Source organism: Salvelinus namaycush, chromosome 14 (genome assembly GCF_016432855.1).
Source record: "Salvelinus namaycush isolate Seneca chromosome 14, SaNama_1.0, whole genome shotgun sequence".
Classification (NCBI taxonomy): Eukaryota; Metazoa; Chordata; class Actinopteri; order Salmoniformes; family Salmonidae; genus Salvelinus; species Salvelinus namaycush.
In genome coordinates this window covers 1761512-1779238 of record NC_052320.1, presented here as the reverse complement: position 1 = coordinate 1779238, position 17727 = coordinate 1761512, and the positions used below count along the sequence as shown (strand labels likewise).

Genomic DNA, 17727 nt, shown 5'->3' with positions numbered 1-17727 from the left:
TCAGTAGAGTCCATACTCCTTGAGGTTGATCTACAGGAGGGGGGAGGTGCTAGGGGGTAAGGGTTGATTTGGTACTGACCTGAAGATCCCTGGTCCCTCAGTAGAGTCCATACTCCTTGAGGTTGATCTACAGGAGGGGGGAGGTGCTAGGGGGTAAGGGTTGATTTGGTACTGACCTGAAGATCCCTGGTCCCTCAGTAGAGTCCATACTCCTTGAGGTTGATCTACAGGAGGGGGGAGGTGCTAGGGGGTAAGGGTTGATTTGGTACTGACCTGAAGATCCCCGTCACCTCAGTAGAGTCCACACTCCATGAGGTTGATCTACAGGAGGGGGTAGGTGCTAGGGGGTAAGGGTTGATTTGGTACTGACCTGAAGATCCCTGGTCCCTCAGTAGAGTCCACACTCCTTGAGGTTGATCTACAGGAGGGGGGAGGTGCTAGGGGGTAAGGGTTGATTTGGTACTGACCTGAAGATCCCTGGTCCCTCAGTAGAGTCCACACTCCATGAGGTTGATCTACAGGAGGGGGTAGGTACTAGGGGGTAAGGGTTGATTTGGTACTGACCTGAAGATCCCTGGTCCCTCAGTAGAGTCCACACTCCTTGGGGTTGATCTACAGGAGGGGGTATGTGCTAGGGGGTAGGGGTTGATTTGGTACTGACCTGAAGATCCCCGTCACCTCAGTAGAGTCCACACTCCTTGAGGTTGATCTTGATGATGACGTCTGTGACGGCGTCGAACACGAACTGGACGTTCTTGGTGTCGGTGGCGCAGGTGAAGTGGGTGTAGATCTCTTTAGTGCCCTTCCTCCTGTTCAGATCCTCAAACTGACACTGGATGTAGGCTGCTGCCTCCTCATATGTACTGGCTCCTGTAAAGATAATAACAACAATAATAATGCATTATGGGTACTGTAGTACACTAGATATAGGCTGCTGCCTCATATGTACTGGCACCTGTAATAATAATAACAATAATAATAATGCATTATGGGTACTGTAGTACACTAGATATAGGCTGCTGCCTCATATGTACTGGCACCTGTAATAATAATAACAATAATAATAATGCATTATGGGTACTGTAGTACACTAGATGTAGGCTGCTGCCTCCTCATATGTACTGGCACCTGTAATAATAATAACAATAATAATAATGCATTATGGGTACTGTAGTACATTAGATATAGGCTGCAGCCTCCTCATATATTCTGGCACTTGGGTTGGTGAGGAGACATATCAGAACAAGAGCATTATGGGTCATGTAGTACACTAGATGTAGGCTACCCCCTCATATGTACTGGCACCTGTAATAATAATAGTGCATTATGGGTACTGCAGTGCACTGGATGTAGGCTGCCCCCTCATATGTACTGGCACCTGTAATAATAATAGTGCATTATGGGTCATGTAGTACACTAGATGTAGGCTGCCCCCTCATATGTACTGGCACCAGGCAGCGTTGGTGAGGAAATGGGACACCATGATGTTAGATTCAGAGAAATCATTACGAAGACAAACCAGACTCTTGTTCAATAGGTATGAAACTGAACAAAAGAGGTAGGGACAGACTTCAAAAATACCCCCACCTCTAAATCAACATAAACAAAAAACCAAAGACATGTCAATAGTTACCAATCAATTCTGTGCATTATATACACTGCTCAAAAAAATAAAGGGAACACTTAAACAACACAATGTAACTCCAAGTCAATCACACTTCTGTGAAATCAAACTGTCCACTTAGGAAGCAACACATTTGTGGCCTGCTGGAGGTCATTTTGCAGGGCTCTGGCAGTGCTACTCCTTGCACAAAGGCGGAGGTAGCGGTCCTGCTGCTGGGTTGTTGCCCTCCTACGGCCTCCTCCACGTCTCCTGATGTACTGGCCTGTCTCCTGGTAGCGCCTCCATGCTCTGGACACTACGCTGACAGACACAGCAAACCTTTTTGCCACAGCTCGCATTGATGTGCCATCCTGGATGAGCTGCACTACCTGAGCCACTTGTGTGGGTTGTAGACTCCGTCTCATGCTACCACTAGAGTGAGAGCACCGCCAGCATTCAAAAGTGACCAAAACATCAGCCAGGAAGCATAGGAACTGAGAAGTGGTCTGTGGTCACCACCTGCAGAATCACTCCTTTTTTGGAGGTGTCTTGCTAATCCACCTTTTGTCTATTCCATTTGCACAACAGCATGTGAAATTTATTGTCAATCAGTGTTGCTTCCTAAGTGGACAGTTTGATTTCACAGAAGTGTGATTGACTTGGAGTTACATTGTGTTGTTTAAGTGTTCCCTTTATTTTTTTGAGCAGTGTATATATATATATATATATATATATATATTTAAACGTTTACTTCTACTCTACAACTAATACAGAGGAGAAACCTCATTCAGTACATCTCCCTAACTAATCAACCTACTCCACCATTCTACAGTGCATTCCCTTGTCTCCTTAAATCCTATAATACAGGAGGACTCGTCAGAGTGGATCAGGAGTAAGACAGGGGTCTGGCTGATCCAAACTGACAAGCCTCAGAAATCACACTGATACATACATATTTAAAACACCTATTCTGAAGTGATCTAATAGAGTTGGATTCAATTATTCAGAGACTAAGGGTTATATCCACATCTGGTTAGTATTAGAGGCTTTAAACTCTGTATCGTCTGTCTGTATCGTCCGTCCGTCTGTCTTTATGATTAGTATTAGAGGCATTAAACTCTGGATCGTCTGTCTGGCTAGTATTAGAAGTACTAAACTCCGTAATCGATCTGTCTGGTTAGTATTAGAGCAGTGTTTCCCCTATATGCATGGTCAAACCAGACAACCTGAGGATTAATTAGAAACATCGTTTGACATGTTTTGACGAACTTTACCGGTACTATTAGGATGTATTCGTCTGCATGTTTTGACTGCCTTTGAGCCAGTGGATTACTGAACAAAACGCGCCAACAAAACTGAGTTTTTGGGATATAAAGAGGGACTTTATCGAACCATCTATTGTGTAGCTGGGACCCTTGTGATTGCAACCAGTTGAAGATCTTCAAAGGAAGTGATTTATTTTAGCGCTATTTCTGACTTTCGTGACTCCTCTACTTTGTTGTAAAATGTTTGTATGCTTTTGTTAGCGGGGCGCTGGCCTCAGATAATCACATCACTTTTAACCGATGTATAACACTTGTATTTTCATGAATGTTTATTATTACTATTTCTGTAATTTGAATTTGGCGCTCTGCAATTTCACCGAATGTTGATCAGATTGGACGCTAGCGTCCCACCTTGCCCTAAGAGGGTTTTAACATCCCATCATGCTTAGGGCCACTATTTTGGTTACCATGGCTATGCCCCCATAGGATGACATCCACAGGGCACGAGTGACCACTGAATGGTTTGATTAGCATGAAAATGATGTAAACCATATGCCATGGCCGTCTCAGTCACCAGATCTCAACCCAATTGAACACTTATGGGAGATTCTGGAGCTGCGCCTGAGACGGCGTTTTCCACCGCCATCAACAAAACACCAAATGATGGAACTTCTCGTGGAGAATGGTGTTGCCCCCTCCAATAGAGTTCCAGACACTAGTAGAATCTATGACAAGGTGCATTGAAGCTGTTCTGGCTCGTGATGACCCAACACCCTATGTTGCCGTTTCCTTAATTTTGGCAGTTACCTGTATTGTATTTTTTTAACCTGTATTTAACTAGGCAAGTCAGTTAAGAACAAATTCTTATTTACAATGACGGCCTACCGGGGAACAGTGGGTTAACTGCCTTGTTCAGGGGCAGAACAACAGATTTTTACCTCGTCAGTTCGGGGATTCGACCTTGCAACCTTTCGGTTACAAGTCCAACGCTCTAACCACTAGGCTAGCTGCCGCCCCTATATCGGTAGTAGAAATGCAAGCCAAAGCAAAGTTCAGAAAAAAGCTAACAGTTGCTATCTAAATATGCTTTATTTAGGTTGCTAATGGCATGACCCCAAAATAGCTAACAAAAACAACAATGCCTTTGGCTTTTAAGAAAAGTACACAAACGCTTATGTAAATCAGGAGCACCTACAACACTTCCAAATATTTGACATGTATTTGGTCAGTGTGTGTGTGTGTACTACTCAACGTGTCTGATCCTCACCTGCGTACTCGGGGTAACAGATGGTGAGTGGACTCCTGCCGATCTTCTCCTCAAACAGATCCTTCTTGTTGAGGAAGAGGATGACGGAGGTGTCTGTGAACCACTTGTTGTTACAGATGGAGTCAAACAGCTTCATGCTCTCATGCATACGGTTCTGTAGGGGAGGACCGAACGGTTCATTAATAGGACCCGGACCGGGTGGCAAGTAACGTACATGCTAAATGCTATAAACGAATGAAAATGCTAAGCATCCTGAGCCGGCTAGCACCGAGAGCACCGATTTGAGTAAGGGAGAACTCCCTCACCCTTCCTCTGGAGAATGAACTGACTCCGCCCATCCCCCTCCCTCCTCTACCTCCCTCTTCACCACCTTCTTCTGCCTGAATTGAACCTCATCACCCTTCCTCACCCCTCTTCGTCCTCTGCCAACACCAGGTAATAGTCGCTGAGCGTCACACAGAAGATTATATCCATTACACCCTCCCTCCTCATCCCTTACTCTCTCTCTTCTCTCTCACCCCCTCTCCACCCCTTCTCTCTCACCCCCTCTCTCACTCCCTCTCTCACCCCTTCTCCACCCCTTCTCTCCTTACCATCTCTTCGTCCTCTGCCAACACCAGGTCATAGTCGCTGAGCGCCACACAGAAGATGATGGAGGTCACTCCCTCAAAGCAGTGGATCCACTTCTTCCTCTCTGACCGCTGGCCGCCCACGTCAAACATTCTGGGGGTGAAACAGTGACAAAGAAACCCAGCGTGTGTTACAGCAGGATCAGGTCAACGTCAGGTTCAGGGCAGGAGGGGAGGGGAGGGACCGCAGTGTGGAGGTAAACATACAGTATAACTATTGATAGATTTGACAAGACTTGATGACCAATTGACTTCGCATGCACCTTTCACTAGTTTCACTTGAACTAATTCAGGCTAACTTCTGCACCTCTACCCCACCATGCACCACGGTCCCAGACAATCAGTTTAGCTCACCCAGGCTAACATCTGCACCTCTACCCCACCATGCACCACGGTCCCAGACAGTCAGTTTAGCTCATTCAGGCTAACTTCTGCATCTGTACCCCACCATGCACCACGGTCTCAGACAATCAGTTTAGCTCATCCAGGCTAACATCTGCACCTCTACCCCACCATGCACCACGGTCCCAGACAGTGTGTTTAGCTCACCCAGGCTAACTTCTGCATCTGTACCCCACCCTGCACCACGGTCCCAGACAGTCAGTTTAGCTCACCCAGGCTAACTTCTGCACCTCTACCCCACCATGCACCACGGTCCCAGACAGTGTGTTCAGCTCATCCAGGCTAACATCTGCACCTGTACCCCACCTTGCACCACGGTCCCAGACAGTCAGTTTAGCTCACCCAGGCTAACTTCTGCACCTGTAACCCACCACGGTCCCAGACAATCAGTTTAGCTCATCCAGGCTAACTTCTGGCACCTGTACCCCACCACAGTCCCAGACAGTGTGGTTAGCTCATTCAGGCTAACTTCTGCACCTGTAACCCACCATGGTCCTAGACAGCAGAGTTAGAAGTTTACACTGAGCAACTCAACTGAAATAACACACAGACCGACAGACAACATATGCCCCTGCCTGCATTAGCCCAGACAATGCAGTCGTCCCAGACATTTAGAGGAAGTAAACATTGCTGAACATATCATTCGCATGAACAGACTTTGTCCTCACCACTTTGTAACTGGCAGCCCCGACTGATTGGCAAACGTACTGCAAATTAAGAAATCATGTGACGAAGCTAAATAAAAATAAACTATACAATGAAACAAAGATAAATTATATAAAGAACGATAGTAAAAAGCTTTGGAGCACCTTAAATGAAATTTTGCGGGGAAAAAAGCCAAATCTGCGCCATCATTTATTGAATCAGAATCAGACGGCTCATTCATCACAAAACCCACTGATATGGCCAACTACTGTCATGACGTTTTCATCTACGTATGCGGATGACTCAACACTATACACGTCAGCTACTACAGCGACTGAAATGACTGCAACACTTCACAAAGAGCTGCAGTTACTTTCAGAATGGGTAGCAAGGAAAAAGTTTGCCTTAAATATTTCCAAAACTAAAAGTATTGTATTTGGGACAAATCATTCACTAATCCCTAAACCTTCAACTAATTCTCGTAATGAACAATGTGGAAATTGAGCAAGTTGCGGTGACTAAACTGCTTGGAATAACGCTGGATTGTAAACTGTCATGGTCAAAAGGTGTTAATACAACAGTAGCTAAGATGGGGAGAAGTCTGTCCATAATAAAGCGCAGCTCTACCTAACAACACTATCAACAAGGCAGGTCCTACAAACCCTAGTTTTGTCACACCTAGACTACTGTTCAGTAGTGTGGCCAGGTGCCACAAAGAGGGACTTAGGAAAATTGCAGTTGGCTCAGAACAGGGCAGCACGGCTGGCCCTTAATGTGCACAGAGAGATAACATTAATGACACGCATGTCAATCTCTCGTGGCTCAAAGTGGATCAAAGTTCATCACTACTTTTTTTTTTTTAAGAGGTGTTGACAAGCTGAATATACCGAGCTGTCTGTTTAAACTACTAGCACACAGCTTGGACACCCATGCATACCCCACAAGACATGCCACCAGCGGTCTCTTCACAGTCCCCAAGTCCAGAACAGACTATGGGAGGCACACAGTACTACATAGAGCCATGACTACGTGGAACTCTATTCCACATCAAGTAACTGATACAAGCAGTACAATCAGATTTAAAAAGCAGGTAAAAATACAATGGAACAATGGGGACTGTGAAGCAACACAAACATATAATAATGCCTTAATTTTGCCGGCAGCAGCTAATGGGGCTCCATAATAAATACAAATACACAAATGACTTATATAATAGGGAATATGCTTTGCCTAATCTGCTTACTGTAAACCAGCTGGTGTGAAAGGGCTGACTGATTATACGGCTGTATTTGCTAGCCATTACCTGGTTGGAAATTAATTAACAACTAATGCGTTTATGTTTGTCTAAACTAATTACTTAAGTCAGATTAATGAAGTGATCTAATTCATTCAATATGTTGACACTGTGAAACAGTTGTTTGCCTCATTAGGCTCTGGCTTGGCACTGAGCTGAGTATTCTCAAGCGACCAAGATCTGTCTCAATTAAAAGTGTGTGTAGCTAGCAGTGGGTATACTGACTTGAAGTAGAGCTCTTTGAAGGTAAAGTGTGTCTCCACGATGCCAGTAGTCTTGACTCTGGTCCTCAGCACGTCTTGCTGGGTGGGGACATAACTCTCCTGGGTGATACGGTCCAGGTCATTCAGATAACTGAGGGAGAGAAACAGAGAGACACAGAGAGAGAGAGACACAGAGAGAGAGAGAGACACAGAGAGAGAGAGAGACACAGAGAGAGAGAGAGAGAGAGAGAGAGACACAGAGAGAGAGAGACACAGAGAGAGAGAGACACAGAGAGAGAGAGAGAGAGAGAGAGAGAGAGAGAGACACAGAGAGAGAGAGAGAGAGACACAGAGAGAGAGAGAGAGAGAGAGAGAGAGAGAGACACAGAGAGAGAGAGAGAGAGAGAGAGAGACACAGAGAGAGAGAGAGAGAGAGAGAGAGAGAGAGAGAGAGAGACAGAGACAGAGACAGAGACAGACAGAGAGAGAGAGAGACACAGAGAGAGAGAGAGAGAGAGAGAGACAGAGAGAGAGAGAGAGAGAGAGACAGAGAGAGAGAGAGAGCGAGAGCGAGAGAGAGACAGACACAGAGAGAGAGACACAGAGAGAGAGAGAGAGACACACAGAGAGAGAGACACACAGAGAGAGAGACACACAGAGAGAAAGACACAGAGAGAGAGAGACACACACACAGAGAGAGAGAGACACACACAGAGAGAGAGAGACACACAGAGAGAGAGAGACACAGAGAGAGAGAGAGACACACAGAGAGAGAGAGACACAGAGAGAGAGACACAGAGAGAGAGAGACACAGAGAGAGAGAGAGAGAGAGAGACACAGAGAGAGAGAGACACACAGAGAGAGAGACACACAGAGAGAGAGACACAGAGAGAGAGAGACACACAGAGAGAGAGACACACAGAGAGAGAGACAGAGAGAGAGAGAGAGAGAGAGACACAGAGCGAGAAAGACACAGAGAGAGAGAGACACAGAGAGAGAGAGACACAGAGAGAGAGAGACACACAGAGAGAGAGACACACAGAGAGAGAAACACACAGGGAGAGAGAGACACAGAGACAGACACACAGGGAGAGAGAGACACAGAGACAGACACACAGGGAGAGAGAGACACAGAGACAGACACAGAGAGAGAGAGAGAGACACAGAGACAGACACAGAGAGAGAGAGAGAGAGACAGAGACAGACACAGAGAGAGAGAGAGAGAGACAGAGACAGACACAGAGAGAGAGAGAGAGAGAGAGAGAGAAATCAATGGAAAAAAAACAATTGCATACACAATCCTTTCATACACGTAATCTGATTCAGATCAATACACAGTGAACACTTAATCACTGATTTAATGAATCAATAACCGTCCTACAACTGTTCACAGACAAAACACACATACCATTGACCAGCTTCAAGCACCACCATAGACAGCATGTCAAATCAAACTTTATTTATATAGCACATTTCAGACAAGAATGCAACACAATGCATTTTACAAGAAAAATTATAATAAACAATGAAAATAAAAACAAATATTTACCACATATTCACTATTTATTTCTTCTTTACAGTCCAGTTTTCAACCCCTGGGAGGGTGTTCAAGGGAAAGGAGGAATAATAACTCAAGGCTGCCTCTCCATGCCCCTTTGGCATATTTAAAAGGCCAGTGTCAGAGGACCTGAGGTACATAACTCAAAAACTTCATATGTATTGGGGTGTGCAATCGTGGGTTGATTTAAAAACCAACAGAATAATCTTAACATGAATTCTAAGACTCACAGGCAGCCAGTGCAGAGACCTTTAAACCGGTGTAATATGAGCTCTCCGTCTGGTATTGGTCAGTACCCGTGCTTGCAGCATTCTGTACGTTTTACAGTTGACCAATCGGATTTCTTGGGTAACCAGACAGGGGAGCATTAAGGTAGTCAAACTTGCTTGTGATAAAAGCATGGATGAGTCTCTCTGTATGAAACCTGTTTCTCAGGTGGTAAAAGGCAATTTTGGTCATATTGCTAATGTGTGAATCGAAATTGAGTTCATCATTTTAAATTACACATAGGTTTTTTTTACCTGGTGTTTTATCTTTATTGCCTGTGAATTAAAATTCGCGGCTAGATTCTTGATCTGTGCTTTGGCTCCAATAATAAGTACCTCATTCTTGTTTTGATTTAGCTGGAGGAAGTTGTGAGCCATCCAAGTATTTAAATCACTACTACAGTCTAATAATTTATCTGTGGAGCGAAAATCCTCTGGTGACACAGAAATGTAAAGTTGTATCGTCTGTGTAGCAGTGAAAATCAATTCCGTGCTTTCTGATAACGCTGCCAAGGTGTAACATACAGTGCCTTCGGGAAGTATTCAGACCCCTTGACATTTTCCACATTTTGTTACGTTACAGCTTTATTCTAAAATGGATTAAGTCGTTTTTTATCTTCATCAATTTTAGACATTTTTGCAAATGTGTATATATATATAAACTGAAATATAACATTTGCATAAGTATTCAGACCCTTTACTCAGTACTTTGTTGAAGCACCTTTGGCAGTGATTAAAGCCTCAAGTCTTCTTGGGTATGACGCTACAAGCTTGGCACACCTGTATTTGGGGAGTTTCTACCATTCTTCTCTGCAGATCCTCTCAAGCTCTTTCAGGTTGGATGGGGAGCGTCGCTGCACAGCTATTTTAAGGTCCCTCCAGAGATTTTAGATCTGGTTGAAGTCTGGGCTCTAGCAGGGCCACTCAAGCACATTCATTGACTTGTCCCGAAGCCACTCCTGCATTGACTTGGCTGTGTGCTTAGGGTTGTTGTCCTCGCCCCTGTTTGAGGTACTAAGCGCTCTAGAGCAGGTTTTCATCAAGGATCTCTCTGTACTTTGCTCCGTTCCCCTTTCCCTCGACCCTGACAAGTCTCCCAGTCCCTGACACTGAATAACATCCCCACAGCATGATGCTGCCACCACCATGATTTACCGTAGGGATGGTGCCAGGTTTCCTCCAGATGTGACGTTTGGCATTCAGGCCAAAGAGATCGATCTTGGTTTCATCAGACCAGAATATTGTTTCTCATGGTCTGAGTCCTTTAGGTGCCTTTTGGCAAACTCCAAGCGGGCTGTCATGTGCCTTAAACTGAGGAGTGGCTTCAGTCTAGCCACTAGTCTATCATAAACGCCTAATTGGTGGAGTGCTGCAGAGATGGTTGTCCTTCTGGAAGATTCTCCTATCCCCACAGAGGAACTCTGGAGCTCTGTCAGAGTGACCAACAGGTTCTTTGTCACCTCCCTGACCAAGGCCCTTCTCCCCCGATTGCTCAGTTTGGCCCGGGTGGCCAGCTATAGGAAGAGTCTTGGTGGTTCCAAAATTCTTCCATTTAAGAATGATGGGGGCCACTGTGTTCTTGGGGACCTTCAATGCTGCAGAATTATTTTGGAACCCTTCCCCAGATGTGTGCCTCAACACAATCCAGTCTCGGAGCTCTATGGACAATTCCTTCGACCTCATGGCTTGGTTTTTGCTCTGAAATGCACTGTCTACTGTGGGACCTTACAGACAGGTGTGTGTCTTTCCAAATCATGCCCAATCAATTGAATTTACAATAGTGGACTCCAATCAATTTGTAGAAACAACTCAAGGATGATCAATGGAAACAGGATGCACCGGAGTTCAATTTAGAGTCTCATAGCAAAGGGTCTAAACACTTACAGTTGAAGTCGGAAGTTTACATACACTTAGGTTGGAGTCATTAAAACTAGTTTTTCAACCACTCCACAAATTTCTTGTTTACAAACTATAATTTTGGCAAGTTGGTTAGGACATCTACTTTGTGCATGACAAGTAATTTTTCCAAAAATTGATTACACACATATTATTTCACTTATAATTCACTGTTTCACAATTCCAGTGGGTCAGATGTTTAATACACTAATTTGACTGTGCCTTTAAACAGCTTGAAGCTTCTGATAGGCTAATTGACATCATTTGAGTCAATTGGAGGTGTACCTGTGGATGTATTTCAAGGCCTACCTTCCGACTCAGTGCCTCTTTGCTTGACATCATGGGAAAATCAAAAGAAATCAGCCAAGACCTAAGGAAAGATTGTAGACCTCCACAAGTCTGGTTCATCCTTGGGAGCAATTTCCAAACGCCTGAGGGTAGCACGTTCATCTGTACAAACAATAGTACGCAAGTATAAACACCATGGGACCACGCAGCCGTCATACCGCTCAGGAAGGAGACGCGTTCTGTCTCCTAGAGATGAACGTACCTTGGTGCGAAAAGAACAACAGCAAAGGACCTTGTGAAGATGCTGGAGGAAACAGATACAAAAGTATCTACATCCACAGTAAAACGAGTCCTATATCGACATAACCTGAAAGGCCGCTCAGCAGGGAAGTACCCACTGCTCCAAAACCGCCATAAAAAAGCCAGACTACGGTTTGCAACTGCACATGAGGACAAATATCGTACTTTTTGGAGAAATGTCCTCTGGTCCGATGAAACTAAAATAGAACTGTTTGGCCATAATGACCATTGTTATGTTTGGAGGAAAAGGGGGAGTCTTGCATGCCGAAGAACACCATCCCAACCATGAAGCAGGGGGGTAGCAGCATCATGTTGTGGGGTTGCTTTGCTGCAGGAGGGACTGGTGCACTTCACAAAATAGATGGCATCATGAGGCAGGAAAATTATGTGGATAAATTGAAGCAACATCTCAAGATATCAGTCAGGAAGTTAAAGCATGGTCACAAATGGGTCTTCCAAATGGACAATGACCCCAAGCATACTTCCAAAGTTGTGGCAAAATGGCTTAAGGACAACAAAGTCAAGGTATTGGAGTGGCCATCACAAAGCCCTGACCTCAATCCTATAGAACATTTGTGGGCAGAACTGAAAAAGCATGTGCGAGGAAGGAGGCCTACAAACCTGACTCAGTTACACCAGCTCTGTCAGGAGGAATGGGCCAAACTTCATCCAACTTATTGTGGGAAGCTTGTGGAAGGTTATCCGAACCGTTTGACCCAAGTTAAACAATTTAAAGGCAATGCTACCAAATACTAATTGAGTGTATGTAAACTTCTAACCCACTGGGAATGTGATGAAATAAATAAAAGCTGAAATAAATCATTCTCTCTAGTATTATTCAGACATTTCACATTCTTAAAATAAAGTGGTGATCCTAACTGACCTAAGATGTCAGGAATTGTGAAAAACTGAGATGAAATGTATTTGTCTAAGGTGTATGTAAACTTCCAACTTCAACTCTATGTAAATTAATACATTTGCAAAAAATTCCTAAAAACCTGTTTTCACTTAGTCATTATGGCATATTGTGTGTAGATTGAATTATTTAATGCATTTTCGAATAAAGACTAACGTAAAAACTGAATAGTTCAAAACACTTTGGAGTACTTACATGAAATAACAGGCAGAAAGAAAATAAACTCCATCTTTCATCCAATCAGACGGCTTATTCGTCACAAAGCCATTTGATGTTGCCAATTATTCAATTGATTCCTTCATTGGCAACGTGGGCTAACTTTGGCAGGAAATGCCAACAACGAACAGTGAGCCATCGTATTTATGCATTAAAAAACAATTAACAAAAAGAAAAGCATTCTAAGTTAGAATTTTGTAAAGTTGGTGTGGGAGAGGCTGATTTTTGTATTTGATCAATGATGACAAACCATTTACAATTTAGATGGAAAGCTACTGAGGATGGTAGCGGACTGTTGGCCACTCCTATCTGTCATATCTTTAATCTGAGTCTGGAGGAAGGTGTTTGTCCTCCGGCCTGGAGGGAAGCCAAAGTCATTCCGCTACCCAAGAGTGGTAAAGCGGCCTTTACTGGTTCTAACAGCAGACCTATCAGCTTGCTGCCAGCTCTTAGCAAACTGTTGGGAAAAAATGGTGTTTGACCAAATACAATGCTATTTCTCTGTAAACAAATTAACAACAGACTTTTAGCATGCTTCTAGAGAAGGGCACTCAACATGTACTGCACTGACACAAATGACTGATGATTGGTTGAAAGAAATTGATAACAAGAAGATTGTGGGAGTTGTACTGTTAGATTTCAGTGCAGCCTTTGATATTATTGACCATAACCTGTTGTTGAGAAAACGTTTTTTTATGGCTTTTCAACTCATCTGTGACCAACCGCCTCGATCTTATCTAGCAAAATTTTAAAGTGTTTTAAAAATATGTTTTACATTGGATAAAAGTAGAGACTCATAGCTGGAAAATGGTATATCTGCAGTTGGGGAACAATGGGAAAGTAATTCTGGTTTGAAAGTTAATAAAGTCCCATGTAGCTCAGTTGGTAGAGCATGGCGCTTGCAACACCAGGGTTGTGGTTCGATTCCCACGGGAGACCAGTTCAGCGAAAAAAATAAAGTATGAAATGTATGCACTCATCACTGTAAATCACTCTGGATAAGAGCGTCTGCTAAATGACTAAAATGTAAAATAAACATGAAACTCCACTTTTGAGAAAATGTCCACCTCTCCAGTCTGTCCAGAAGGACATCATGGTCACCAGTGTCGAATGCAGCACTTAAATCCAAGAGGACAGAGAGCTGTTTGGCATCTGTGTTGGCTCTAAGATCATTTACCACTTTAACTAAGGCTGTCTCTATGCTGTGGTGGACACAAAACCCAGATTGGATTTAAAAATATATATATTTTAGCTGTTTGAAAACCAATTTCTCCAGAATTTTGCTTAAGAATGGAAGGTTGGTGAAATTTGGGTCGAAAATTGCTAAAAGCTGAAGAATCTAGATTAATTTTCTAAAGGGGTTTCACCATAGCAGTTTTTAGAGCAGTGGGGAAAGTGCCTGTGAACAGAGTGATTAACAGCTTGCACTTCTTCAGATATGCAATTACATTTTTTTGGGAAGAAAGTGGTGGGAATAGGATCGAGAAGGCAGGTAGAAGACTTAAGTTGTGATATTTTTTTCCTGAGCACGTCTGTGTCAACCAGGGAAAATAACTCCATAGTGCCTTTGCGTGGTAGGCTAGGGCACATATCAAACTTCTCATCATGTCTTGCTTTACTGATACCCAACTTAAATGTTGGTTATTTATCTCTGAAATATGCCTCAAACTCATCACATTTCCATGTGGAGGAAAGTTCACATAGGTTTGCGGGGCGTAGGATTTATCAGGCCATCAATGGTCGAGAAGAGCACTGTTTAATTATTCTGATTATTAGTGATCAAGTTAGAAAAATGAGTCCATCTGGCATTATCTAATCACCTTGTTATATACGCCAAGATGTTCTCTCAGAATATCATAATGGACCTGCAACTTTGACTTTCTCCAATTCCGCTCTATAATTTCTCTTTAAATGTATTTGTTTCCTCACCACATCCAACGGGCTCTCTGTTTGGATGTGTCCTTTTTCAACCTTACTGGAGCTATGGCATCGGTGGTTGCCCTTAATTTGTTATTAAAGTTATCAACTAAATCATCACATGAGGAAGGCAGAATAGGTGGTGGTGTATTGTTCATACACAATAAAATCTGCATCAACTTCAGAGGTAAGATAGCGTTTCTTAATAATGCGTTCAGTATTACCCTGTGCTGTGGGCAACAAGGCAGTAAAAAGTAGTTAGTTATAGTTTTGATCAGATAAAGAAACATCAACAATAGAGGATATGTCAATAGAAAACCTCTTGGTAATAACCAGGTCCAGACTATGGCTGTGGTTGTGGTTATGGCTGGGCCCAGTAGAAAGCCCCTTGGTAATAACCAGGTCCAGACTATGGCTGTGGTTATGGTTATGGCTGGGCCCAGGAGAAAGCCTCTTGGTAATAACCAGGTCCAGAGTATGGCTGTGGTTATGGTTATGGCTGGGCCCAGTAACATGTTGGATAAAGTCCATAGAGCAAAAAAACAAAACATAAATTCAAATGGCCTTGGAGTCAGTCTGTCAACATGAATATTAAAAACACAATTATTTGTATCATAGTTCTCAAGGACAACAGACAATAGTTCAGAGAAACCAGGAAAGAAAGTGGGGCAGTGCTTTGTTGGCCTCTACAGGGTTATAGCCAGCACTGGTAGCTGACATTTAAACAGTAGAGCATGATGCTCAAAATACCCAAAGTTGACAAACAAAATGTCCTTACAGCTGAGACCATTAGTAAAAATAGAGGCTGTCACCCCACACCCGTTTCCCCTTTCAGAGTATGAAAAGCTGTAGTCTGGGGGGAATGGCAGGATATGACAGTTTGTATAAACTCGCTAGAAGGCAGAGTTAAAGGAACATACATTAGTTTACTCACAATAACCAAAGTGCCATTTCTACAGTAGTCGATACACTTTCCAAGTCCTCTGTTGCTTATTCTGACAGGAAGAAGTGGAGCACTACCAGGCCCTGTCCGTCAGTCTCTAAAACAGTTTGATGTTGCTGGAAACAATCCTGGAACCCCTGGCGGTTAGTGTGAATCCTGCTCGTTGCTCCCACAGCAAATCAAAGTTGTCACAAAAGGAGACATTCCTGTCGTTGCAAAGTTTCTTCTTCTACTCGTTTAGGGTCCTCAGATCACCTAAAGCGAAGGTCGTTAAAACCTACGTGACTGACGATGGTGTCAATATCGGAGTAGTTGACCAGAACCATTTATGTAAAGCCCTTTTTTCTTTACTAACAACAGTAGAACAACAGTCTAGTGAACTGGACTGAAGGACATATTCTCTGGACAGAGACAGAAACAGACAGACAGCCGAGGACTGTGAAATCTATGTGATCCATGTGAATTCAGTCTGAATATGGTTTCATATGTTGATAAACATTGGTTGCTAGAGGTTTGAGTGAAAACAGAGAGGGTAGGCTAGGGATAGACTGACTCACCACTAGTCTCTCCAGCCAAGCAGCTATGCAGACAGAGAGCACCTAGATACAACAAGACCTGGGTTCAAAGAATATTTAAAATCTTTCAAATACTTTGAGCCTTTTCTCTAGCCTGCCTGTAGTCCCAGGAGGCTGGGTTTTTGCACTTCTGGGACTATTATATTAGTCCATTAGCCAGGCAAGCTCAATCAAGCACAGACAACGTATTTAAATGAATGTAAATACTATTTGAACCCAGGTCTTATGTGGACAGACAGCTCCGACCTCCAACAACCACTACACTTCCTGTGTTTCCAAAACAAAGTCTCCTTCACACTAACCTACCTTACCCTAGCCTAGGGTGTGTGAGATATAGGCGCCAAAGGTAGCCATAACTTCGCATTTATCATAACTGTAAAAAAACTCACTGGGACAAAATAATACACCATTGTTTTTGGTCTTAGTGAACTTTCTCCTATTGTAAACATTGTCTAAATATTCAGTTCCCTCTTTTAGCTACTGGTGTACAATTACAGTATATTGTACGTACACTACTGCACAGTATAATACACTGTGTGTAGGCTACATGATGTAAGGGGTAATCAACGAGGGGCTATGCGTACTCTGAAAAATAATACGCTCTCACCTCCCACATTGTGCATCGAGCCACGAATTGATAATGCCGCTTCTACCAAGGCTATTTTAGCCGCTAAGAAATGTGTTCAACATTCATTGAAGTAGCTAGCACGTCTACTAGATAGTTACAGTAGTTGCCTTGGTAACCAAACAAACACACTTGCTAGCTTAGCTAACCAAACCATCAGTTCTCTTACGGTAGCATGCTATTATGAAAATCGAATTCAACAATGCCAATGGTGGGGGGGGGGGGGGGTGAAAATAAGAAGTAACAGTATTTGGTGTGGCCACCAGCTGCATTAAGTACTGCAGTGCATCTCCTCCTCATGGACTGTACCAGATTTGCCAGTTCTTGCTGTGAGATGTTACCCCACTCTTACACCAAGACACCTGCAAGTTCACAGACATTTCTGGGGGAGAATTGCCCTAGTCCTCACCCTCTGATCCAACAGGTCCCAGACGTGCTCAATAGGATTGAGATCCGGGCTCTTCGCTGGCCACGGCAGAACACGGACATTCCTGTCTTGCAGGAAATCATGCACAGAACGAGCAGTATGGCTGGTGACATTGTCATGCTGGAGGGTCATGGCAGGATGAGCCTGCAGGAAGGGTACCACATGAGGGTGGAGGATGTCTTCTCTGTAACGCGCAGCGTTGAGATTGCCTGCAATGACAACAAGCTCAATCCGATGATGCTGTGAGACACCGCCCCAGACCATGACGGACCCTCCACCTCCACCTCCAAATCGATCCCGCTCCAGAGTACAGGCCTCGGTGTAACGCTCATTCCTTCGACGATAAACGCGAATCCGACCATCACCCCGGGTGAGACAAAACCGCGACTCATCAGTGAAGAGCACTTTTTGCCAGTCCTGTCTGGTCCAGCGACGGTGGGTTTGTGCCCATAGGCGACATTGTTGCTGGTGATGTCTGGTGAGGACCTGCCT

General features: G+C 43.8%; 1 protein-coding gene across 1 annotated transcript in view; it reads right to left on the bottom strand.

Moving 5' to 3' along the window:
• LOC120059030 (guanine nucleotide-binding protein G(i) subunit alpha-like) overlaps positions 1-17727 on the bottom strand; it is an 85341-nt gene that overhangs the window by 6245 nt on the left and 61369 nt on the right. Inside the window, exons 5-8 of the mRNA XM_039007794.1 lie at positions 7331-7459; positions 4729-4858; positions 4136-4289; positions 662-870 (exon numbers count right to left, since the gene is read on the bottom strand). Of these exons, the coding sequence (XP_038863722.1) occupies positions 680-870; positions 4136-4289; positions 4729-4858; positions 7331-7459 (604 nt within the window). The 3' untranslated portion in view covers positions 662-679. The remainder of the gene's footprint in view (positions 1-661; positions 871-4135; positions 4290-4728; positions 4859-7330; positions 7460-17727) is intronic.